Here is a 26,294-nt window from a genome sequence, read left to right as displayed (position 1 = left end):
CTTTTACTGTAGTTCATTATTTTTGGTTCTTTACGGCCTGCTTTACTGTTCTGGTTCAGTGTCATTGCTGTCATCAATCTCGTTTCCAGGTTTTCAGTTACAGCAGGCAGCTGTTTCCAGCACCCCAAAAAAGAGATAATAATAATAAATGTTCAAAAAAAAACTGCTTAGCACTTCACAGCACAGTCAGAGAAAGTTGGTAACTTATCGTAGCTTTTAGCAGCTAAAACTATTCCCCCCAGGAGTTAGTGGAGACCAAAACAGAGCAAACATAAAACGTGAATACTGGATTTACATCTGTTGGATGACCAAACACATGACTCCAAATGAATACTTATGTTGTTGTGTGTTTGCTGAAAGTGTAAATAGAAACTATTTGACATATCAAATTAACAAGGTGATTATATTATATGTCAGTGTTGTGTTTGCAGCCTGTCCTGCTTCCCCCAAGTGGCCAAAAAAAAAGAATTTTTTCTGAAATTTTAGTTGAACAGAAATAACAAACATGTCGCTTGGTGAGGTATTAACTTTACCTTCATGATTACACCATTAAAATGTTTGCCTGTGACATACTAAAATGTAGGGTAACAGTAGCACAAGTAGGGAAGAGTTATTAAGTCAAACTGACTCAGTGATACAGTGTCTAAAGTTTGCTAACAATGGCTAACACTATCCACCATGAGCTACTAAGTAGGCTGAAGCTGCAGTGGCAAAACCCTCTGAATGCAATGAACTAAGCGTAAGTTGGTTTCACTGACAATGAATTCAACTTGTTGAAAGAGGAAGAATATGTTATTCCTTCATCTACATGCCCTCACTCACTTTTGGACATGAAAAGTCTTATGGCTATATTTTAATATGGTATTTAGTTTTTGTATCTCAAAATAACACAGTATAATACTACTTCAGCAGCCTCTGTAGATCACTGTTGAGTATTCATTTATGTAAACTGTATGCAAATGCACTCCTGTGTTTGGTTGTTTGTATGCATCCTCTGTAATGGCCAATCTTGCCCTTCATATTTGACGTGAGGTGACTGGTTCAGCCTTGATCTGAGAGCTCTGCCTCTCACTCATGTTGTCAGACGCAACAGAGCATGCACTTCACAAACAACTTGGTCATTGCTTCAATGAAGGTCAAGATTCAAACAGCTGAGCAGAATCAGGCTGGCTTCTCTGTGGGGCATTGTTTAAACGAGATTCACACTTCGATATTAGGTGCTAATTGGAGTATGCAGTCGCGTTTGGCTCCTTGAACTGAATTTATTCATAAACCCCTATGTGTAATAATCATATAATCCTAGCCCCAGTGTTAGAGGCTGGTGGGTGGTCGTGGGCTTTAAGGTTACCTTCCTAGCTCATGCGCACTGCACCACAGAATGTCACCTAAGAGCTTTGCTGAAGGATGGCCAACTCCACCTATGACAAACAAGGGGGATTAAAGTGATAATCATTACTCTTCCCAGGAGGAATTAGCTGGTGGGACATTGACACTGAAGAAAAACCACAGGTGAACGAGGTCTCTGATACCCCATGCTTTTTTCCTCCTCCCAATACCCTATCTGCATGGCCGAGGGGGGATTTAATTCGCAGTAATTACTTTATTGACTCATTTTCAGGGCCGTATCACTGCAGTTTCCCATCAATAAAACATATGCCAGGATGAATAATGTGGCCAGACACAATGGGGTACCTTCTCAGACAAAAGACCACAGGACTGCATGTGGTGGATGTTTATGTCATGCCTCCCCCTACTCCTTTTATTTCCTCCCTAATGCTCATTACACATACTTGCCCCTTGTTCTTCCTCTTTACATTAAATCCCATCACATCCATTTCCTGCTCTAGGATTCCACTCCAGCTGCTTTTGTCCTTCTCCTTTTATGTCTCCAGGCACGCAGGCCCAGCAGGCCTTCAGGTCTGAGCCCAGGAACCTCACCGTGCGGATGGGAGCCACAGCTGTGTTGAGGTGTGAGGTGCTGCGAGCCTCAGGGACTGTGCAGTGGGTGAAAGATGGCCTCCTCCTGGGACCTGAGAGAAGCCTGCCAGGCTTTCCACGCTACAGCATGATTGGAAACCCCGAGAGAGGTAAACAGTGATACTCACAGAATATGTTTTACAGCCTTGTGGGTTTTGATGGACCTATCCAAACCTTGTTTGATAAAAAGTACCACTAAAAAGACACCAGAATTAGTCACCGCAAATTGTCCCTGGAGGTGATTCAGGCATTCAGTTTGAGTTTGGCAAAAACAAAAAAATCTCAGAAAAAGGATCAACTCAGAAGATCCAGCTGCCTGTTGTTGTGTACAGTGGAATAAGATGAAATAACACCGATCAAGGTAAAGCTGTACAGGCCAGGACATGATGTCAGATGTGGAAAAGGTCAATAAAAGTATGATGTTCTAAATACAGTAACACAATAACAGCTGTCAGTGTAAGATTGATCCAATATTTTTTGATTGTATAAGAACTATGTTAAAATTTGATTACAATGTGTATTTTCTGTTTTTATGTCACTTCGTAAACTTGTTTTTGAAAAGACCTAAATAAATATAGTTTGTTGTTAAATACTTAATTATTTTCCTGTGACATAGCTCATATGGTTTTAATTATGGAGTGCTGCTGTCAACTCAGGAGGCATCCAACAGTATAGCTTGATGTTGGCTACTCTAAAAGTAAATGAGATGATGTTGTTGCTATGGCTTCAGAGTGCTGTAATAAAGCAACACATACATTACGGGAGCCTTATGGCACACAGGCTCTGTATATGGAGAGCATCTGGGACTGAGGAGGTGATGCGATTGTCAACAGCCTCTCACACACTCACACTCACTGTCACTGTCACATGTAAAGATTAAAAAAAGAAAAAAAAATTATAGCAACAGAGTGTCAGCACATCAGTGAAATGTGGCAGGGAATAAAGTGTGTTGCAGAATCTGCTCCACAGTCTATAAAAAGTAATAGCCAATTAGAAGGCAATCCCATGTAAGAGAAGAGCATCTGTTCCTGATCAGCCCCGCAACAAGACAAGCCGCACTTGACTTTTGCACAGTGTGGGAGACCACTAGTGACACGCAAATGCTGAGAGATGCATACAAGCATGGACGTCGACAATGTGTGCATGCTTACTAATGCCTAGAGTTTACATAAACATATGTATAAAACAGTAGAATGATGTTTGTTAGCTAATGAGTTGGCAGTGAGCAGTTAGCATTACAGCAGGGTCAGGATTAGAAAAACATCTCACCTCATTTAAAAATCAATAACAACACGATAAGAATGTATACACATGAACATAAAGAATACAAACAAAGACAAGCTGTCAAACACTCAGACATACACTCATGAATAAAATATCCATCAGTGCAGGTACACTTTACCAGGAAAAGAAACCGTGGACTGATGTATGCAATCACTTAACACTGCACAAAAAGAGCAAAATCATTTAAGATGACACTTGACTGCACTTGTTACTCCACCAGTTTTCACTGATTGTCACCATCAGTGATATTTATTGATGCTTTAAAAAAAAAGCCTGAAATCACACATTAACACACAAGGGAGAGGCGAGCATGGATTTCAACATATACTTGCGGTAGATGTAGCACCCTTAGTTTCCCTGAGCTGAGGCAGTAATGTGAAATGTGTATCCACACAAGGCTTGATGTAGTATTTCAAGCATTTGTAAAGATAAACACACAAAGAACAACAGGTAGAACAGCTTGTTCAAAGCCCCAAAGCATTAAGTGAGTTTTCCTTAATTTATTTTCAATGATTGATCCGCAAGTTATAATTTAATTGTAATGTGTGGCATGCAGCCAGTAAACTAGGCAAAATGTAATTATGAATGAACATCCATGAATACATGACATCACATATACTGCCACTACCTTCACAGTGTTAACTAACATCAATGAACTGATTTCAAATGTTGCAAACTGGCAAACTGTCTCACATGAATATGACCTTAACCACTTTCTGGGATTTCTTATCTTTGGTATGTTGGCAACACTAGATTGTCTTTGCAAATTAAGTTGCTCTTAAGTTTAATAAATCTTGTGTCTTGGAAAAGTGTTAAAATATTCTGTACCCTTAAATATGTGAAACTTAACAGAGCCAGAAAAAGATGTGATAAAGATCCTTTGGCTGGGTCACACCTGTCAAGTGGTGTATGTACTTTTGCTCTTGTTCTTCAAAATAATGAAACCTGCATAGGACATGATTTATATTGGATCAGTTTGTACCAGGTATAATAGAATAGCACTGAACATATAATGCCTAAATTATAATAATGTCTAAATTAAGATCAAAAACTGACACTGGTTAGTTTTCTCTTTCCTTTTCCACTTCTCAGTGGGGATTGACCTTTTCCAATTATGTAACAATATGAATTTTCAGCTTTAAAGCCAAAACACAAATGCAGCTTTGCAGAGAGAATATACTTTGCTGCAGTGCAGACATAATGGCTGTGTAGATATACCGTATCCCAAAATTTGGAAATAAATACAGAGTAGTAGACAAATAAGCAAATCACGTTGCAGCCATCCGCCATCTCCCCTACCATAAATACACACTCCCTGCAACTTGATTGCACTATTTGTGAGTAATTTCTGGAAAGAGGAATATGATTAATAACTTCAATGTCTCTCTCTGTGCACTCAATGATAACTTAGACGTGAAAATTGCTTCTGGTTGGTGTTAATTATCTTGCCAGCTTACTTGACACATGCATTTTTAGGCCTGGGTGGTTGTCAGACCAAGATACTATTTTGCACATGTTAGTAGGCTGTGAGCCAGAGAATCAGAACGCGAAAAAACAACACTGAACATCATCTAATCCCCACAGGTTATGGCAATGCATCAAACAAATCAAGCCCTGTTGGCAGGGCCAATCTCAGAAGAGAGATACAGAGAGAAGGACTCTGCCTGGCATCAATTAATAGACAGTTTATTCAGTCTGTGTTGTGAATCTGGGATTGGATTTCATTTACCATACTGGAAATTGATTCTGAAACAAAATGTGTCTGCTATGAGTATAGACAACCACTTGCATGTCAATGGAAGTGCCTGCAGCAGGAGGTTCTCAGCCAGTGAGATGTTTTCATTCTACAGAAATAAGACAAAAATCTATTTTTAACCAAATCAAACACCCAAACATCAATAGTAGAGTATATCACTGTACTGAAATGTCAGACTGTCATTGTACAAATTGCTTTTATTGTTAATTTCCCCATCTACCAAGTTCAAAATTGCCTAAAATTCAGACACAGATGGAAAAATAGCCTGCAGGAGGTACCCCATCAATACACATGCAGCATCATATTCAGTGGAGTGTGAGCAAGAAAGCAAACTGTATCCCTTCTCTATGTAATTATTTGCGTGTATTTAGTGTGCTCACCACAACGTAATGTGTCACAAAAATAATTAATCTCTCCATTTCTATTCCAGGGCAGTATCATCTTCAGATTGAAAAGGCCCAACTGGAAGATGATGCCCTCTATCAGTGTCAAGCGGGCCAGTCTGAGAGCAGTCAAGCAATCGTTTCCAACACAGCCTGGGTCACCATGTTAAGTGAGCAAAACCACTGAGTGTGTGAAAAGAGGGGACATGGGAGCTTATAAACACGTAATTTTTTGTCAGAATGATGGAATAATGTATGGCACAGTGAGCATCCTCGGTACTCCAGTAACAAACACGACCTCTTCACCGGTGATCAGCATATAAAGAGCTTTTAAATATTCATATCTATTGATAAAAAGCTTTAATTTGCTCAAGATAGTCAGTTGCATTTGAAGCAGGGACTTGGTACAGTAGAAGTCAGCAACTTCCTTCACGGGCAAATCACATGTGAAGCATGTATGAACCGTGAGGAAAGTTGCAATTTTTGTAACTTTTCAAACAGTATTTATTTCTTTAACAAGCACTATGCAATCCCTGCATGTTCCAGCAGGTCACTGGCTTTACACAGCGGCCGCACAATGTAAAGTATCAGTACAGCCTGGACTCCCTGGCAAGCCTCAGGGCGATCCATGTCTCTCTCTTGCACAGGAATAAATTATCACAGAAGTGACTGAAAAGTTCCTACTCAGACATGAGGTGGAATAGATGTAATTGTGCAGCTACATTAGACCACCTGTTGCCACTCTGTAACAACCCGTATCTCTCTCTCTCTCCCTGTTCCTCTTGCTTGTGGGAGCGAGCCCATATGTGGCGAGGAAAGGGACTCTAAAAGAACCTTTCTTCTCCCAGCGCAGTTCATTTACTTACATCCCCCTCCCCATTCTCTCCATTGCACAATTTCTCCCTCTCTTCCTCGCTTTCAAGCTTTCTCTTTGGTGACCATGGAGAGGGGGCTTCTTTTGGGGGGGTGAGGTTGCCTTGGCGATTCTGGCGGCCTCAGTCTCCACTGGGAAGAAAGCAGGTTTTTCTGACATCAATGGGGTCTGTAGGAGGGATGGCGGGTGGTGTGGGATAGGAAGAGGCAAAGGGGCGCAGACGTCTCTCTTTGAATGGCTGTGTTCTTGTTCCACACTGCAGCAGTCTGATGTCCTACAGCAGGCCTACACCTGCAGCTACAGCAGGCTTGACTCCCACATTTATCACCTCTAAGGTGCCCCATCGCATGTGCACCCACATGGACAGAGTCAACACATTGCCTTCGGCTTTGTCGAAAAGGTCAAAATTTGTGGGAATTGTGTTCGCCTTGCATCGGGGATCGCCGGTAGCCATGTTTGCCACGACCGAGACCTACGACCGCTCCATGTTCCTGGCACACTCAGATCTGAGTCCTCACCACACGTCACAGCTGGTGTTTTTGTTCAGCGTCTCGGGAACACTTTCCAGCTGTTGATGATTTAAGATGGATGGCCGCAGCTGTGCTGTTGCAAAGGGCAAAGAGTGAAGTGACTGAACTTAAAAAGCACTCTGCAGCCTTGGTCCTAAAGGGTCATTTGTTCCACCCCACCAACTCAACTGATTCAAAATACGTGACTAATCTGGGGCTTGATAATGAGCTGATGAATTCAATCTCCTGTTAGTGCTGAACTGGGACTGGAAACTGTGCATCCTTTTGAAGAGCACTGTCTCTGATGAGTTCCCCACGGACTTCTCCATCACTGAACTACAGCTCCCAAGGCCCCACACCCCTGGCCAGTCAACCATGGCCATATCCCATCAAGCCCTGCATCAAATCAAAACACTATAAACTCTTTATGAGGAGATACAGTGGGGGGAGAAGTAAGGGGAGGGGAGGGTGAAAACAAAACAGAGATTGCTGGTCGTATAATTGGATTCTTGGGTCAGAGGGAGTGGTATAATGACTGGCTAATTCAAGATGGATCTCCACAGGCAGTAAATAGCAGGGATGGAGGCAAAAATGTCAATAAGCTCCATCCATGGGCTTACAAAGAGATGTTTTCAAGACATTTCCATTGGTGCAACATAACTCCTGTGTGTTTTTGCCTTCCTGCAGGGCTTAGATAGGGGATTACTGCAATAGGCAGATCAAGTGGCACTGAGTAATCCATGACAATAACAACCTCTACCCCCCTCTGCTGAAACCCCCCTCCTCTGCTAAAACTTACCCCGCACTGTGCCCGTCACATACCTGACACATCCTGTGTCTCGGTTTATACCATTACCCTTAGCATTTAATCCTATTAATGAACAACTCTCTCCCTCACCGCATTGCATGCCTGTACAGATGCCTCCTGCAAACGTTCAAAACAGTTATTTGATGTGTTCTGGTTTTAGACTGTGTTACTCATTCAGTTGCCATAGTTGGGTCTTACAGATATATGTGTGTGTGAGTGTGCCCATGTGTGTAAGCTTATTATCAGTCTTGGTTGGAGGTTAGAGGACATTTTAGGAACCAAGGCTATGGTGAGGTTTTTGCGGTAGCTAATGAGTTTAGCACTTGAAGAGTATATAATGAGCCTTCATTTTATGATTCCCTGTTATGAATAATGGAACAACTTATAAATGGGGGCACAAGCAACGTGGAACATGGCGACTTTATTCATCTTCGTTCACGAAAAGTTCTGACAGTCGCCCAAGATATAACCCCGTCAGAGGACAACGTGTTATACGTTGATGTGACGATGTGCATATTACAGTGCCAGACTGATGTTACAGTGTCAGGGTCTTTGCCATTAGCAAGGGCGGTGGGGAGTTAGTGCTAAATAGGAAAATGAGACACAAAAGGGTTCGCTTTTAAGTCTAATTTGAATCTATCACCAAGGTTCAGACCTGGATGGGTGTAAAATATTTTCTACAATTGGTCATTTGGGAGACAGAGGCTGATAAATAAGAATTGAACTGTTATGTAATGGACCCAAAACAACAAGGTAAAAGAGACATTAGTAGCGGGACAGGAAGGGGGGAGTGTATGGGTAGGTGAGGGATGATGGGGGTGGGGGGTGGGGGTGGGCTCTTATTTCTGTTCTAGACACCTGCTCCACCCCCACCCCCCACCCCCACCCCCGGAACAGAGGAGACACAGAGTTGGGGGACACAGAGAGGAAGGGGAGGCTGAAAAAAAGAGCACAGTTTCAGAGGCTTTCATTCCCAGAGATCACACACCTGAGACCTACAGCGTGTGTGTATGTGTGTGTGTGTGAGAGTGTGAATGAGTGAACGCGTGCGTTTTTATGCACATACGAGAGGAAAAACACACCCTCGTGCATGTAAATGTGCACGCTTGAGTGGTTTTGGCCAATCAATCCTTGTCTTCCAGAGATCAAACTGATGAGCTGTGTCTGTCTGCCTGTTGAAAAGTCTGATGCTCTGGTCTCTGCTGTTTTCTTAAATCAGCATAATATGCTTTTTAGAGACTGTTTTAACCCCTGGGCCTTCTCCAATATTTTTTTTTTCTTGCAGAGAATCAGCTGGGTATCACATGTTAGACTGCGCACACTGGCGCCTGTTTTTAGAGTGAGCTAAGATGAATGTAGCTTGTCTGCACATTCACTCGCCTGTGTCAGTGTTTTTTTTGTGCGTGCAAATCTGCATGCACCGTAGACTTGAGTTTATCTTTGGGTGTTTGTGTGCACGGGAGAAAAGAGAGCATGTGCATCTGTATGTGAACGAGAGAGAGAGAAAGATAGGTGGAAAAAAGCTGCTTATGCATATTGATGTGTGTCTGCTAATCTGCTTCTTATCTGCCTTATCCATCCATCCGTCTGTATTTGTCTAATGAATCGAATTTTGCGGCTCACTGTCTCTCGTCTGAACGGCAGGAGCAAGTCTTTGCTATCTATTTTTGTGTTCATATATGTACCTTAATAAGAGAGACAGAGCTAGAGAGCAAAGAGAAAGAGAGAAGGAGAGAGTAACAGGCAGGGAGACAAAATGAAAAAGCCGACAGGCAAGTAGACAAAGAAGGGGCAGAAAGAGTTAATTAAGAGAACAGCATGTTTGCTGTCTATTCCTTCCTCTGAGTGTATGTCCACTAAACTGAGTATAATATGTGTTTTGTTGTTGTCCACATGTGCTAATCACATTTGTACGAATGTGTATGTGCATCTAAGTTCATCCTGACTGGGCTCATTGGGTCACATGCTTTGCCTGAGTGGATGTGATGGATGGAGGACTGTAATTCCCCAGTCCAAGCTGGAACACACCTTCCCCCGCACTTCTGCAGTTTAACTGCAGTGGTCAAGAAGGATAGCGAGGGGAGTGGAGGAGAGTTGGAGAGGGTGGGCTCTGGCTGCTAGAGAAGGGATGATGGAGTGAATGAGAGATAAGAGGAATGGGCCAGCATGAGCGAGCGAGGAAAAAATTAGATACCTGCCTGCCTCATTTGCGAACATATCATTATTCTTATTTTAGGATTTGTTAGGCTGCCAGACTCTCCTGGAGCACAACAAGTGATGCGCTTATGTGAGTCGTGCGGGGCCTGAGTAGATTGAGAGTGCAGGGGCTGTCAATAGATGCATGGCCCAGTCATCTTCTCAGGGAAGAGGGGGGGAAAAACAAACAAATGCATCTCATTATTGCAGCGCGCGCCTCTGCAGTGCTCTGGGTAACCCATCACAGTCCACACAGATTCAATTGCTTCTTTTAAATCAGTTTGAAGCTGCAGCCACATCTCATCTGTCTCAATAGCAGACTAGAGCCATCGGGGTGACTGTGCACACAGCAACAGCTCCTCCTAGTGGCCAGGAATTAATTGTATGTGCCAAAAGAGAGTAGAGAGGAGCTTTATGGCTGGCTGGTTTGGTTGCTTGTGGTCCAGCTGTTTGCCCACACATTAGCAGTGGATTTATCTCCACATTTAGCAGCAGCTATCTCCCTGCCTCTGCTCTCCTCTGCAGCCCGTCTTGTTCTCCCTTTTCATTCTTGCCACATCCCTTTACTTCTCTGCCAGTCTTTCTTCTCTCTCTCTCTCTCTCTCTCTCTCTCTCTCTCACACACACTCACACACACACACACGTACTGTTCCTGTACTTTCCAACTCCCCATTCTGTCTCTGAGCTCAGGCAGCCTTTGCACTTCTACTGATCTCTGATGAAAGAAAAACAGCCTTAACAGTAACCATAGTTTGTAATTCTACAGGCTCACCCACTCGCAAAAAGCTGGCACAATAGATGATCAGGTTTCTGTAGTGTGAGCATGATTGAACTGATAGTCTTGGTAAAGAGTGGCTCACAGATCTGCAGAAATCTCTTTGATGATTAGTTGGTGACAGATTTCACAGTTTACTGCCAAACAATTTTGGTCCCTTGTGTTAAAAGCTATGTTTTTTTCTGGAATTCCTATTTATGGTCAGATAAAAGGATTGTTGAGTAGAACAGTGAAGAAGTGAGGGCTGCTTTGATCAGTCCAGAAAGCACATATTTAGCTTGGGGGTGATCTGAGAGGAGAAGTGTTTGGTGTTTGCTATGATAGATTAGCACTGGATTGGTTTCATCACTATTTCATCTCTGTATTCTCTTCTTGTCCACAATTTGTATTCTAACTCAACAGAACATCAAACCTCGCTGTAGTAAATCACTCAAAAGCTGACAGCGTGACACTCCAGTCACTCCCAAATGTTACAAGTGCTTATTATCATATCATTGCATAAGCTAATATCCATCTGTGACAGCAGCAGCCTCCACTAACCCAGAATTAGTTTGATGAATATTAGGTTACTGATGTGATAAATGTGAGCTTCTGTTTCTCTCACACAGTTCCTCCATCCAGTCCATACTTTGAGGTAGAAATGGAAACACCCTGGGTTGCAGGGAGGATGTACACTGTCACCTGTGTCGCCCCTGACGCAAAGCCCGAGGCTGAAATCACACTCTTTAAAGGTGAGTCACCTGTTCAAATGTGCTAGCCTGACAGGCCCAGAAACAACGGGCAGCAGCTTTTCCAATATTCCACATGCTCGGATCACAAACCAGAATATTTAATCACAGAAGCGTTGCCGAGGATAAAATGCGAGTTCAGTAAAGATTTCTCATTTCATAGTCTTCGAATCGAAGAGTTGAAAAGAGCAGACTCTGTGTGGGAGGAAATAGCCTGAACATTTGAATTTCCAATTTCCACTGAATTGCATGTACAGTGGATGTATCACAAGTTCCTAGTTGTTCACAAAACAGCTGCAATTTTCCTATTTTCTGTTTTTACCTTTTGCTCCCCTGTCACACTTATTATACTGTACATGTACTGTGCCTGAAACAAAAATAGGGAGAGAGAGGAGGAGAGAGTTGTATTGTTTTCTGTTGGTGTTAATTTGTCTACAGGGTTCTCCTGTAGGTCTGGTTTCCTTGTTCAAATGTACATCTTTATTGTATAAGATGTCAGTTTGTTTTGGTCATGTTGTAATCTCAGCACTTATTTGATTTAGACAAGCTGAGACAGTGTTATATACTGTTGCTGCAACACAGTCAGATATACATATTTATTGTATTCCAGTATTTACCATAAAATTACACATGAGAATAACACTGATGTTGCTGTTTCGCATGAACAAATTTACACACACTGTTCTCCCTTTTTGTGCACCTTCCCCCCATTGTGCCTTTTAGATGGAGTCAAGCTGACAGGTGCAGAGTCTTTCACCGTGTCTGGCTCAAAGGATAAGCTCCTGAACACGCATGCTGAAGTAACGTATGTGTTCGCCCGCCTGCCAGACTCATTCTCCTCACCAGCCTGCTCAATCTCTCCAAGTCTTGTCTTTGTTTCTTGTTTCCCTTGTTTTCACCCCGCTCTTATTTTCTCCTTCTGTCTTAGTGAGCACAATGATTTCTGCACACAGCGAACTGTTACTTGGCACTGCGCGATTGAATTAGCTTCCGTCAGACGCACAAAATTACATTCCAGCAGCGAGACAGATCCGATCCTCACCGGTTCACCAGGTTCCCTATACATTAAACAGGACCATAGATTGCTTTAATCCTGCTTGTCTCCTCTGTGTCAAAGATAATAACCTCTTGTCATATGCTGAGATAACATTGGTACTGAGGAGCTGCAACGTTGTTCAGCTCTATTGCAGAGCAGCCAAGGTCTTAAGCAATATTGATGCTCTTTCCTCATATTCACACTGAGTGTACGCAGCAGTGGGCCGTGTGTGATTGTTATGCTTGACATTGTGCTGCAATTTGATACAGAAGACATAAACTGAAAAAGTAAACTAGACTCAGAGCGAATCCACTGCATAGAGAGGACCAGTGGATCTTTCAATATACATCACATAAAGTGCATGTTTGAATTTATTGTGGCTCATGCAAGTGGCCAGACAGAGGTGGAAAGTAAGTAAGCATATTTACTCAAATACTGTACTTAAGTGTCATTTATAGGCACCTTTACTTAAAAAAAGGTAATAAAATACAAAACAATGTTAGAGATTACCCGAGTAGTTCCCAAAACTTTTTGTCTTAGGGCTCCTGGTCACATTTCAGATGACTCTGTGTAGGAGAACTTTTGTTTTTTCTTCTTGCTGCTTAAATACTGCTTGCAAGATGATACATCAGTATAACTTAAGTAGGATTTTGACTACAGGACAAGTAGTACTTGACTCTATTTGCAAGGATCTGAATACTTCTTCCACTACTGGCCGGACATAACCATGATGTGATGTTTTGAGCTTAAGAACTTTGTATGAGCCGATACAATAAGTCTTTCATCCTTCTTGTTTCTCCTGTCTTTCTCTTGCCTCTCAAAGAGTCACCGCCCTGAGCTCTGACAACGGGAAGCAGCTGGCATGTCGTGCCAAGAACTCCGCCCTTTTCCGGCCTGTGGAGACCACGTTGACCATGAGTGTGTACTGTGAGTGTCTCAACCATTCTGTAAACTGACAGTCAACACCCCCAACCCCCCCACCTCTCTTTCGAAACACTCACATACAGACACAACTCAATCACACAGGAACCCTAACTCAGAGAGGCCCAAGGGTATCCTGCCTTGTGCACTCAGTCTGCGTTAGCGGTCTGAGGAGAAACATTCAACCTGAAGGCAAACTCACACCTACTTGAAGACAACACGAGTGTGACCGCCTCCACTTCACGCGGCTGCCCCTGGTGGGCTGAGATTGATATGACAAGAGCACGAGGCTGTTTTCCACAGCAGTGGTAAAATCGTACCAGCCCTGCAATTAAATTTGAATTAGTTTAGTTTAGATTTACTGTTTTATTCAGTAATCCTAAAATTATTTACACTCTCAGTCCTATTTCCCCCATGTTAACCAAAACACATAAACCAATTATTAGACCAACTGAGATGGATTATATCAGCGAGGCTTCAAGTACTGAATTTTTTAACAACATTATAATAACCAATATGGGAAGCTAAGGCCACTGCAGTTAATAATAATGAATCCTAAAAAATGAACCCAGCAACTTTTGTGCTCATCAGCTCAAATTAAATTTGGAATCCACTGAGGCAGGACGGAAGGCAGATTCTCTTGCTTTTTCTTTCATGTTGTTATCACAAAACTGTGTGAGGTTATATAATAAAGTTGTTACAGCAGCACACAAAGGTGAGTTGACACGTGCAGCCTCTGTCTCGCACTGCATCTGGCGTTCCTTTTTCCTCTTGTTTGGCAAGGCAACAATGAAACCTATTTTTGTTGAATGCACACAAACGGTGACTCGCTGCAGCTACTGTTTACTACAGAAGGTTTAGTATTTTCTACTCTGTTGATCAGTTGAAGTAATTGATTGCTTAGGCCCGAGAGTCTACCCACCTGCTTCTCCCAGGCCTAAATCATGTTGTTGATTAAAGTGGAGCAGCGCTGCTGACACCCTCAGCAGCCAGCACTTCCTCCAGCTCTGCCGCCGTATTATCCATGGACTGACTAGACACCTTAATGTTGTCTCTATCTATACTCCACATTAGACGCCACCACTGCTGTTTTAACAATCGCCCAATAACCGTGAGCACTCCTCCTTTCCTTCCTATCTCCCTGCTCTGTATTAAACAACATGGGCTCTGTACTAAGTGCTAATGTTGCAGAACTTGGGACCACCGCTGCAGTCTTACTCAGCATGCCAGCCCATCAAAGCCAGCGCGGTGGCCATTTTCAGGCAGCCAGATTGTTAGCAAGGTGGCAATTTGTCATGCTGGCCCAGGGTCTGCAGCCTGCTCTATGAAACTGATTGCAGCAATAACAAAGGCCCGTCCTCCTCTAATTTATTTTACTGCGTATATTTTATTCAAGGAGGCTGTAATTTATTCATATTTCATGTTGCCTTATTACTGTTTGAACATCTGTTATTTTGCTTTATGGACTTGATCCAGCTCACTGCTCCCTTAATACTTAATGCTTTCATCAGATCTGGACCTTTTATCCCACAGTCATGTTGAATGTGCCCAATTTATTGGCCCTGTCTCAACAAACAGGGATGCTCCCTAATCAATTGCCAGGAGTGTTCTCATCACAGTGCGGTTTCTTTTTTATGTGGTCCTATCGATGGTCACTCCACCCGGCTCTTTCCCTGAGTTACTACATCCCTTTTCTTCCCGCACCTTCTTCACCTCAGTTTTCCGCCGCCCTCTAATGCCATTCATCTTTCTCAAGTCCATTTTTATTTTTGTCTGTCGTTTCCTGGCAGTCCCACCTCAGCCTCCAGTCATTGTGGGTCTGGAGAGGGAGGAAGTCAAAGCAGGGACAACGCTCGTGTTGGAGTGTGTGTCTCATGGTGGAAACCCCCTGGCCACTCTCCACTGGACCAAGGTAAATCTTCTGCACCATCTGTTAAGGAAGCTTTGCAATGTGCTGTCACACTGACTCAAAAATGAGCCATATTAGTTCAAGAACTTGCAGCGTAGATAATCCCATCCCTTCTGTCCTGTCCGTCACTGAAAGCATCATATGGGAGCATGCAACTGTTCAAACGTACCCATTTTGAGTTTTACGTGTCCATCTGTGTGTCAGGATGGGGAAGTTCTGTCTACCACTTGGGAAGAGGACACTGTGCTGCAGAAGTCCAGCAGCACCCTCAACCTGAAGATCACCCCTGCTGACAACCAGGCAGAGCTGTGCTGTGAGAGCGTCAATCTGGTGTCCCCGTCTTCTCTCTCTGTGCACTGCAAAATCACTGTGCTCTGTGAGTGAAAAAAGCGCTCATAGTGCACAGCACTGGAGCACACACACACACTTACACACACACAAAGCCCTGGCAGGTCTCACGGCAGTGGATTATTAAGGATATGGACGTGAAGCAGAGGAATATAATAAGAGTCTTACCTCCAAAACCAATTCTTTTGCTGTCCCCAGCAAAAATTCTAATGCTAATATCATTAATGAAACTAATGGTTATTATGGCTGCAGCTCATATTTCCGAAATGCCTCCAGATTAGTATCACTGCGTGCTCTTTCAGAGCTGCTACACTAATTTAGCTGAATTGCTTCAATGCACAATCCTGAGGCGGTAAAGCCTACATTTTGTGCGACAGTAACGCCCATGGTTAATAGATTATACTTTTCTCTCTGAATATAAAATGTTTGTTTCAGCAACAATAAAACAAATAAGAATTAATATTCAGCAGCCTCGGTGCATTGAGTCTAACAATAGCCTGATTTCCACTACAGAGCCAGACAATGTAAGTCAGAGCTTTAAATGCTGTGTGATTGATGCACCTATTCTATGTAAATACGACTTGGATTAGAGCCGGCCCTCGCAGAAATCTCTCTTGTAGCTCTCGCTATGTAAAGGTGGCTAACATTACTCCAGTGCTCCTTCTTTACTCACAGGCCCCGGTGCCATGCCTCCCAGTCATCCATTCAGGGATGTTGAAAATGAGCTGCTGACTGTCTGACTGCGCTCTAGGCACTGGCAGAAGCTGGAGGGCATGGAATACGTCTCGCTGGTGTAATATGAATATGCCTCTTTTACTTTGCAGCACCTGCGTAATTTCAACAGTCTCCACGTGCGGCATGCACAAATGCATCCTGCGGACACAAAAATACGTGTAAGATTTACATACATGACCCCTCCCTCCCCCACGTCTGCCAGCTCGGTCCCCAGCCCTTGTATTCCCCCGAAGGCTTTTATGCAGCTGCATCACTTTGCCTGTAGCTATTGTACCCTGTCTCCCCCTGTGGTTGAAACGAAGCAGACTTCAGAAACCACATTGAAAACCTCCTGAGAAAACAAGTTGCCACTCAAAGTGATTTTCCCTCTCGCCCTTGATACAGCGCTATGTTTCACATCCCAGAATAGTTGCTCTGCCACTGTGATCAGCATAGGAAGCTGTTGAATGTGCTATTCGTGGGGCGATATTTTTACTGAGTTGTGTTCGCATGTTTGCCTGTGCGAACGCAGTTGAGCCCGAGGAGGTGACTCTGACAGGTTCGTTCACGGCCACCGAGGGACAGGAGTTGAATCTGATCTGCTTCGCCACCTCCAGTAATCCCCCTGTCCAGATTCGCTGGTGGCTGGGCTACAAGGAGCTCAACAACACTGTTGTCACTATGGAAGAGGTGAGACTACACAGTATACAACTGCACAAATCCTAAATCTGTCCATCTGAGCAGGTAGACAGTATTCACATACTGTAAAGAGACACACAATGGGTCGTTGGTGAAAATTGGTGAACATTCTGGTTGGTATAAAGAGAGTAGAGACAGAGTATACATGTTTTTGTTTGAAGGCAAAAGTCATGAAAAACAATTTACAAAAGCATTCCCCTTCAGTCAAGTTTGCCTCTAGGGTAGCAACAAAAAAACTATTAAAATGCCTCTCATTGAGTTAAAAAAAATCCTCAATTTGAAATTTGACCTCATGTGAACCTTTATAGATGAAAGAAAATGGTATGACCATGAGCAGTCTCTGAATAGGCCCTGCTGCAGCTATGCAAATGAATCAGCTGCTGATTCCAAAAAGAGTATTCTGCTGCTCTTCTCCTCTTTTGTGTATGTTAATAAGATCAAAGTGAATAAAAGCTGACACAGAAGATGAGCATTATTAAACAAGCTCTTTATTCATCTGGCAGCAGCATTTTCATTTGATCTTACACAAGGCACTCGGTGTGCCGTGTGTGAGCTTTAATGCATCTGAAACAGTGTGAGGTTAATGAAGACTGACGCTCCTGTCCAGTGTCTTTGTTAGTCTTTCTGACTGTGGCTTTTATAGTAATCACCACAATAATAGCTTTAATAACCAGATGTGCTGCATAGGCATGACCACTATCGGGCAGGTGCAAAATGACGCTTAGCTTAATTTATGCAGCAGGAGAGTCAGATGAATGTGCTTATTTATCACAGACCATGCACAACATCAGTTATTACAGCAGCTAATTTGCCATCTGTATTCGCCAAGACAAACCAGTGTGGGTTGTTTTTCTCTCTTATTTTGTTTCTCTCTCTCTCTCCTAAGACTTGAGAACGCTGTCTGTCCCCCAGCTCAACTGTCATATGTGCTCTGTGTCTGTAGGGAGACAATGGTGGGATGACAACCATGTCCAACATGACCCACCAGGTCTCCAGGGAGGAGGATGGGCTTAAGCTCACCTGTGAGGCATTCAACAAGGCCACACACTTCTCCAAGACCCAGACGGCCAAACTCACGGTCTATTGTGAGTAAGCCTATGCCTAGGTCTATGTTGCATTAAAAAAAATTATCAAGGAGAATTAAATTTTAATCTGGTACTTTTGTTTGTTTGTTTGCTTTTTTTTTTTTTTTTTTTAATCAAAGAAACGCATTCTTTGTGGGTCAGGGGGGGTCAACTGTAATTACAACTCTCAACAAATATAATCCTTGACACAGAATGAGCAGCTCTTTTGTTGTATTTGTGTTAGAGGAAATGTTTTCAGAACAAATTTTCAAGCTGAAATTCTTCAGTGTAACTGGTTTCGACCTTAGCTCTTTTCAGAGGCCAGTGATTGTGAAAATATTCTACCAAATTTCAAACTTTTGTTGATCATTTTACAACAGATCCCCCTCAAAAGGTATGGCTTGATACTCCTCTTCAAGATGTCCCCCTTCATGCAGGGACCAAAATTCGTCTAATTTGCTTCTCCACCGGAGGGAATCCCACTGGGACTCTGACCTGGTTCAAGGTTAGCACATATGTATGTCTGTCTGTATGTGTGTGTTAGTGAGTCTAGAATACACACACACTTTTCTATGTAACCTCCCTGCCTTAGAATGGAAAAGTGGTGACTGATGCGCTGAAGCAGACGTCGTTCGATCGGGGTGTGGCTCGAGAGCTGGTCCTGGTCCTGACGGCAAGTGACAACATGGCTACCTACCGGTGTGATGCCAGAAATGAGGCGAAGAAGACCATCTCTGCCCACACTAAGCTTATGGTTCACTGTGAGTTAGACTGGAGCTCTAACACATAATAAACACAGCCTAACCTTTATTCCAGTTAGCTGGTAGACAGCAGCAGATAAATGGATTTGGTATAAGCCTATTCACATAGATTCTTCGCTGCAACATTTTGTTCTCCTCATCTTCATATTGCCAGTGAGTAAAGATGTTTTTTTTTTTCTTGTGGTTCCCCCATGGTTCAGTTGCACCAATAAGTATGAAGATCACAACCAAACAGGAGGAGCTTCGTCGAGGCCAGGTGCTAACTCTGGAGTGCCAGGCTGGAAGCAGTAACCCCAAGGTCAACATCTCCTGGAGCCTGGGCTTACTCAGGTTAGTCAATGGCAAAGTATACATTGCTAATTCAGCATCAGAATTAGCCTGAATGACTGATGTTTATCCTGTTAAATGCGTTAATACGCAGGATTGTTTAGTGAACTTTAACTCCCCCCGTTGATTGGATTAGCTGGATGGGATTTGTGTCCCTAGGTTCCAGGGAGCAGAGCAGCCACCCAAGAAGGCTCAGTATGGTGGCGTTTCGGTGCGTAGTTCTTTATCCCTGAATCTGACTTCACAGTATCACAACCAGAGGGTCATTTGCCAGGCCCACAGCCCTGTGCTTTCCGAGGGGACCAACACATTCTTCAAACTCAATGTGCTTTGTAAGTAGGGGGTGAATTGTTTGCTTGTTTCTTTCTCAGTTTGTTTGTTTCTTTCTTTTTTGTTGGCGGGTGACCAAGAGATGTGGTTTGCATAAATCGTAAACGATGCATAATGATGATCTATAATGCTGTGGATGTAAGCCGCTTTGCTGGGGTACTTTTGCACAGAATTGTTGGTGTGTAGTGTGTGTGTGTGTGTGTGTGTGTGTGTGTGTGTGTGTGTCTGTGTGTGTGGTTTTTTGGTTGTTGTTTTTTTTTTTTGTTTGCTGGAAACCTTTGTTGTGATTTGTGGGTCTGTTGAGCTCTGCGGCAGTGTGTCCTAATTGTGCATTTGCTTTGCTGCATGGCCATGTTTGCCTTTGATGCCATTTCACAGGCAGCAGCCAGCCACTGTTTCAAAGCTCGGTGCTGTGTATGAGCATGAAGGAATGTCACTGTGTGTTTGTGCGGAGCTGCAGTTGGACAACAGTACTGTCACTCGTCGTTTTAATGCCTGTCCCTCTGCCTCCCGCATTGCCTTACTCCCCCGTTGTCTAAGTGTGTGAAGTTGGTTAGATCTGGAATTATTGGTGGGATGTCGACTTTCTGCTGGTTTGACTCTCATTAGTGTCTCTTACTTCTTTCATGCTCAACGTGTTTTGTGCGTCTTTGTGCTGTTTCTTGTCACTCCGTGGGCCCGGGTTTTGTATTCGTGTACAGTGTTTTTGGGGCGAATCCAACTCGCTGTAGCTGTATTTATTTGCCGTTTTCTGTGTCAGACCCGCCAGAGTTCAGCCCTCACCAGCCAACGCAGGTCCAGGTGGTGGAGGATGACATGGCAACCATCCCACTGCTGGTCTCAGCTAACCCAGAGGAGGTCTCCTGCATTTGGCTGCGCCGCAAGGAGGAGCTGGTCAAAGGTGATTCAGGGCTATGTGATGGCTCTATAAACCAGGTCCTAGTTGAGCTGAGCCAGCAAGTAAGCACTCAGCTCTGCCATTCAGGGTCTGAATAAAACATGGCAGGTTAGCCAGCATGGGACCCTGCCAAATGTGATTCTCATTATGGCTCTAATGTATGCAGTCTAAATGAGGATTGCTGTCTCCCTGAATACAACACAACGGTTCTAAACCTGGCTTCTCCTCCAGGCCAGTGTCATCAGGGCCCCGCCGTACCCACTCTCTTTCTCTGTTAACTCTGTTAGCTCCATCATACGCAGCCTCCGCCATAAAATGACTGTATCCTGAATGTAGAAAACCCCCTATTACATTTTGAGTGCTGCGGTACAGGAGGTGTCTCTAACGCGGCCTATTGTTGGCTTGATGTGGGAACCCAGCCAGGCCAATCAATAATGCAGGATTAGATGTCACTTAGAGACCAGTGGCCAGAGGACATGCGGTTGATGAGCGTGTAATGAATACTTAATTTACCATTGGTTTGCATGTGTTCGTGTGTGTGTCTGTGTCTGTGTGTGCGTGTGTGTGTTTTTGTAAAGAGGGGGATCTGCGCTACAGCTGGACAGACGAGCACTCGCTGGAGATCAAGAACGTGACGAGGAAAGATGGCGGCGTTTACACTGTCAAGTGTTCAAATGATGAGGGTGTCAGCCAAACCTCCATCACGCTGGACGTTCAGTGTAAGATCCTGCTCACAGAGAATGAATGAGCAGACACATGCATCTTTGAGCCCTCACACATAGTCTAAGTTTGTTGCTGCGCTCCTCATTTTTAAGGTGGAACATTTCAAGTTTTCCTTTACCTGTAGATGATTTTGCACATGGTAAAGATGACAGGAGTGGCAGCTGCACTGTAACTGTAATTTTCTCCTGTGTGATTTGATGAGTTACATTTGAAGGGACTCAATAAAGTACTCCAGGATGAAAAGGATGGGAGAGAAAATATAGAAATGGTATTTTTTCTAATCATTACTTCTTACATGGCTGCAGTCCATTCATAATGAAGTTCTAACATTCCAGGTATATCTGGAAGCCCTGTGGGTCAACAGTCAACCACATCATTTATCTCTGCTGAATAGCCTTATACCTTTAAATACAGAGAATGAGCATAATTTTTCTTGGCAATAATTTTCTATTTTGTGCATTGAATTTGAATCTATAGCCTTCTAAGAGCATGTCTGAAGCTGCTAGGCATCAGATCCGTCAGCACATCCACACACTCACACACACACACACACACACACACACACAGAGGATCACCAAGACAACAACACTGACTTTCAGCTCCCACCCAGCAAACATGCCTCATTCATTAGGCCTCCATGCAAGGCCGTTGCACCTCCACTGCTGCCCCAGGCCCAGCCTCGAGCTCTAGGCCCTCTGCCCCGATACTGATGATTTAATAATGGAAGTGCTGAAAATGTAGGTCTGTCCGTTTCACCAAAGCCCACGGTGCACGCCTAATGGATTCTGCCGTTCTGATCTGACTGGACTTGACAGTTGTAGATATTCATAATGTATGGGGGATTGTAGTAGCTTTTATGGGTGGCGGTGTAGCCCACTTAACAATGTCGGTCTTGGTTAGGGAGCTAGCATGGGTGGATCCCACCAACCCAGAGGCCCGTGTCTCTCTATTGTTTCCTTCCACTGTTCTTCAAGTGTGAACATAGGTTTGGACAAGTAGGCACTAATGGCCTTATTGCTGCAAGTACATGGCACCCATGGGAAGTATAAAAAGCTTGAGGTAGAGGCAAACAAAGACAAGAACACGCGTTGTGCAGTCTGGAAGGACAGACAATTTGACAGATAGACGGAGGAAGGAGAGGAGGGGGAATTGGTCAGTCTGCCATAATCCAAATGGGGATATACTGACGATGTAGGGCCTTGCGGGTCACATGGCCCGATTCTCAAAAGCGCCTTTAATGCTTCAACATATAGAGAGGTTAATGGCATTGTATCTAAGACAGAGAGGCCAATTAAGACAGGGTTATGGAGAAGTTCAAAGGCAAACTAGTGTAAGAGTAATTATAACAATGCAGCATGCCTGTTAAATGGGTTGGCAAATGATTTGCCCCCAGGTTGACATATTTACCCTTGGTCCTGCCTTAGCTTTGTCCCTTTTTCTCTCTCTCAGATGCTGCCAGTGTCAAGGCAGAGAAACACCCGGTGTTTGTGAACGTGGGGGAAACAGCAGACCTGATATGTGTGGCAGATGCCAACCCCATTATATCTGACATGTTCTCTTGGAAATGGCTGGTGAGAGCCTACACACACACACACACACACACACACAGAAACACAATCATCCCCTGAATTATATTTCCTTTATCTGGCTTCCTTTCTATTATTTTATCTGTTCTTACCGTTTATCACTGGCCTTTCTAAATGCACAGATGCACCATATTTCATTGGCTCTAACTATCCTTCCACCCCACCTCTTCCTGCTCTACGCTCAGCCCAAATCCAGAAAAATAGCTTTCATTACTGCTGCGTGACTAAAGGGCACATTTGTCAATGCGACGTGGTCTCTGTATCTACTGATGCCTTCTCCGGTCTAACCCACCCCCTGGCAGTACCGTGTGTCCCGTTTTCAACCTGCACAGCCCCCTCCTTTTCTCTTTTCCCTGTGGCTCTCCAACCTTTGGCATTATCCTTCTCTGTCCTCAGAGCTCGCTCCCCCCGATGCCCTTCCCATCCCCATCTCGAGCCTTGATGGTTTCAGGCTCAGCTCTCCCTCACTGTCTACCTGTTTTGCTCTCGAGCCCCCAAACTCCAGCCCTTGCCCAGGAGGAGGGGATTGTATTGTATTGAGCGATAGCTGCTGTCCTCCACTTATTGCCCCTCACTCTGTCTTCCGCAGGGAGAAGGGGAGGTGGAGATGGGAGAGGAGACTCAGGAAGACGAATCAGGCCTTCTGACCATCCATGATGTGACTCGGGCTCATGCTGGTCTTTACCAGTGCACAGCCAATAATGGCATAGCACCCCCTGCCAGTGTAGATGTGCAGCTGGTAGTGCAATGTGAGATTACAGTATTTACTCTCAGTGTCAGAGGGGAGCAAAACATACACGAACATCATGTTTTTGGATCAGTAAAAACATGTGTACAAGGTTTCTGCATGAATAACCTCCATGTCTGTCTTTCCGTGTATAGTCAAGCCAGAGCTTCAGAAAGGAGCCCAATGGAGGAAGGTAGCAAGTAGAGGGGATGGCACCACTACAGCTGATGTAGTGTGTCAGGCAGAGGGTATTCCTCGTGTCGAGTTCTCCTGGGAAAAAAATGGTGTACGCATGGACTTTGCAAACCCAAGGTGTGAAAGTAGACATTATTCTATTTTACAATCTCTTGCAGTATGTTCACTATTAACCGAGGTGCCACAGTCAGCATTTGGTTACATATTGATGAATCCTCACAATTAGATTAACTTCTACCCTAATATAATATATTCTTTTGCTATTTCTTGCTATTTCACCACTAAATCCGGATTTAGTGCATTTTATACTTTGCTTTTCACTATGCAAATACCTGTTTAATGCTTCTTTGATGTGTGAAATTGGGTGACTTAGTGCAATCTGCAGGACATCACAATCCCCACTGTCGCCTGCTCAGGATTTATCTGTCTTTATATTTGTGGGTGTGTGTGTGTGTGTGCATGCTGCAGGTATGAGGAGTGGACCGTGAGGGAGGGCTCCTTCCACACCAGCACAGTTCGGGTAGTAAACGTGAGCGCGGCTCAGGACTATGCTGTCTTCAGCTGCACTGCTCGCAACTCACTTGGGGAAGACAGGCTAGATATCCAGCTCGTCAGCACAAGTACTTATGTACATTTTTGTGAATATGTGTTTGTGCATGTTTGTGTGTCTGTGTGGGTGGGTTTGTGTCCTTGGGTAACTGAGGTTCTACACAATGTCCTTCGTCAGTATCCTAAAAAAAATTACATATGTCTTCATGAGCTATGAAAAACAACTCTGCTTTGTTGCAATGCATTTTTCAGATAATGATATCCAAAATTATTTAACTTAAGATGTTGAAGAATTTTCAGTTTTTTTTTTTTTCAACTGAATGTGCTTTTAGCCACTTTTAGTTCACTGCTTTGGTTATCTGACCAGCACATAGACTATATGGTTTAGTCTTACTGCTCCCATCAACACACTTACCTCAATCTAAAAACCTTTTGGAACTGTTTCTAGCAGGCAAGCTGAGTGTACACTACCTGAAGCCTGAAATTGCAAAGAGCCTAATTAAAGGAGTGGATTATGAAGAAAGTCAAGCATCTGCTGATGTTAAAGACCCAAATAAAGACTTACCGTTAGTGGACTAAACCAGAGCTTCAAGTCAAATGTATACTGGGTGCTTGCTCAGCCTGGTGTCTGTGCCTGCTCAGTGTCAAAGAAATTGTTAAAGCAACTCGATAAACCTACATTTGGTGGGCCTGTTTTGCTATGATTTTTTTTTTTTGCCCCCTAGTGGTCAAAACCCACCTAAGGCAGCTTTAAATGAATGGCAAATGATCAAAGTCAGTAGTTAGGGCACACAACATGTAGGGATTATGCATATCACGTACTTGGCAGAAGAGCACAATTTATTCCTTTGGTTCTAATTTGGCAGCATCTCAAAATAATTGTGTCTGTGCTGCCTTGTCCAAGGTTTATCAGCCTTTTCCAGCAACATTACAATAGTGTGGGAGGGCCACTGAACAAGCAGAATTCTGTAAACTGGAGAGTTGTTGGTCCTGAATGTCAACCCTTTAAGGGACTTATTCCAGTACTCTATCTCAACCTTATCGCTGAGCCCATAGCACTATTTCACTTCTCCCTCAGATAATGCAGCAGTGATATGCTTTGCTCTCTCGGTGTGTTTAGACTTTTCTGCCTTCAAGCTACCAGTGTATCCTTGCACCACTGCCATAATCAGCACAGTCCTGCTCTCAGCGAAGGCCCACAGCCATCATTGGACACATTTAATGTTTACTATAAAAACCATAAAATACAATCCAATATTGGCCCTGTTTTCCCCAGTCATTTTTTTTTAGTGCTGTGAATATTCATAATTAATCTGACGCAGTGATAATAAATTTTATATGCTTCCTTATCATTTTAGAGCCCAAGAGGAAGAGAGAGTTTTTCTTCTTTTTTTTTTTTCCTTAGCATGGTTTTCTCAGCATTTTGGATATGAAGGAGACGAGATCCAAATAAGGCTGACCTCTTTGCCCTGGAATCTTATGAGTGGAGCTGATAGTGGGAATTATTTACTCTGCAAACTGGGCTGCAGCCTGGAGCCAGGGACGAGTTGAGCCCCCCCACCCCATGTAGCTGCTCAACTATCTCTCCTCCTTGACTATCTCTCCCTCTGCCCCCAAAACCACCCTTCTTCTTTTTTTCCATGCTCCAAATGCAAAATAATCCACTTTCCCTTCACTACCCTGACTGAAGCAGTGCCTCGTGTCAGGCCGAAGGCCTGGTTAGCGTCCTTTGATCTCTGTTCACAATATTGATAATAATCAAGAGGCTTCATCCTTCATTGCACGACTTTGGTTGGATAAATTGGACATATCAGTCACTTTGTTCTGAGGGGGATCAGCCATTGCTTTGCCTATGTTTCCGGATCATTCATACAACAAAGCACAACCTTAAGAAAAAAGCAGATAAGGAGTGACTCACAGTTAAAAAAATGCAAAGCTGTTGCTGTCAAATAGACATTCTTTGGAAGCCTGTGGAATAAACTGTGATTAAAAAGAGATAAACTGTTAAAAAAAACAAAGAGGCTTTGGAGGCTCACTGACAAGTTTTCACCATAGTGATCATCTATTCTCCCTGACTTAATTTTATTCACTGTTTTTCATTATTTATCATGGACAGTTAGTGCCAAATTCCTTCGCACTTAAAATAATCTTGTACCTAAAAATATGTGGTGTACGTGTCATGTATTTCCACCCACAAATAATATCCAAATCAACTCA

The 26,294-nt window shown here is 43.5% G+C and overlaps 1 protein-coding gene across 1 annotated transcript in view; it reads left to right on the top strand.

Annotated features, from left to right (window-relative positions):
• nphs1 (NPHS1 adhesion molecule, nephrin) overlaps positions 1 to 26,294 on the top strand; it is a 57,596-nt gene that overhangs the window by 26,696 nt on the left and 4,606 nt on the right. The window contains exons 3-21 of the mRNA XM_051076091.1: positions 1,893 to 2,087; positions 5,448 to 5,570; positions 11,171 to 11,293; positions 12,014 to 12,095; positions 13,150 to 13,253; positions 15,038 to 15,159; positions 15,361 to 15,532; positions 16,751 to 16,908; positions 17,861 to 18,002; positions 18,362 to 18,486; positions 18,574 to 18,742; positions 18,943 to 19,072; positions 19,229 to 19,401; positions 20,160 to 20,300; positions 20,876 to 21,016; positions 22,470 to 22,591; positions 23,196 to 23,355; positions 23,489 to 23,645; positions 23,997 to 24,148. Coding sequence (XP_050932048.1) covers positions 1,893 to 2,087; positions 5,448 to 5,570; positions 11,171 to 11,293; positions 12,014 to 12,095; positions 13,150 to 13,253; positions 15,038 to 15,159; positions 15,361 to 15,532; positions 16,751 to 16,908; positions 17,861 to 18,002; positions 18,362 to 18,486; positions 18,574 to 18,742; positions 18,943 to 19,072; positions 19,229 to 19,401; positions 20,160 to 20,300; positions 20,876 to 21,016; positions 22,470 to 22,591; positions 23,196 to 23,355; positions 23,489 to 23,645; positions 23,997 to 24,148 — 2,691 coding nt within the window. The remainder of the gene's footprint in view (positions 1 to 1,892; positions 2,088 to 5,447; positions 5,571 to 11,170; positions 11,294 to 12,013; positions 12,096 to 13,149; positions 13,254 to 15,037; positions 15,160 to 15,360; positions 15,533 to 16,750; positions 16,909 to 17,860; positions 18,003 to 18,361; positions 18,487 to 18,573; positions 18,743 to 18,942; positions 19,073 to 19,228; positions 19,402 to 20,159; positions 20,301 to 20,875; positions 21,017 to 22,469; positions 22,592 to 23,195; positions 23,356 to 23,488; positions 23,646 to 23,996; positions 24,149 to 26,294) is intronic.

This window comes from Lates calcarifer, linkage group LG15 (genome assembly GCF_001640805.2).
Source record: "Lates calcarifer isolate ASB-BC8 linkage group LG15, TLL_Latcal_v3, whole genome shotgun sequence".
NCBI classification, from domain to species: domain Eukaryota; kingdom Metazoa; phylum Chordata; class Actinopteri; family Centropomidae; genus Lates; species Lates calcarifer.
The sequence above is the reverse complement of the archived record's forward strand: the minus strand, read 5'-3'. Positions and strand labels throughout refer to the sequence as shown.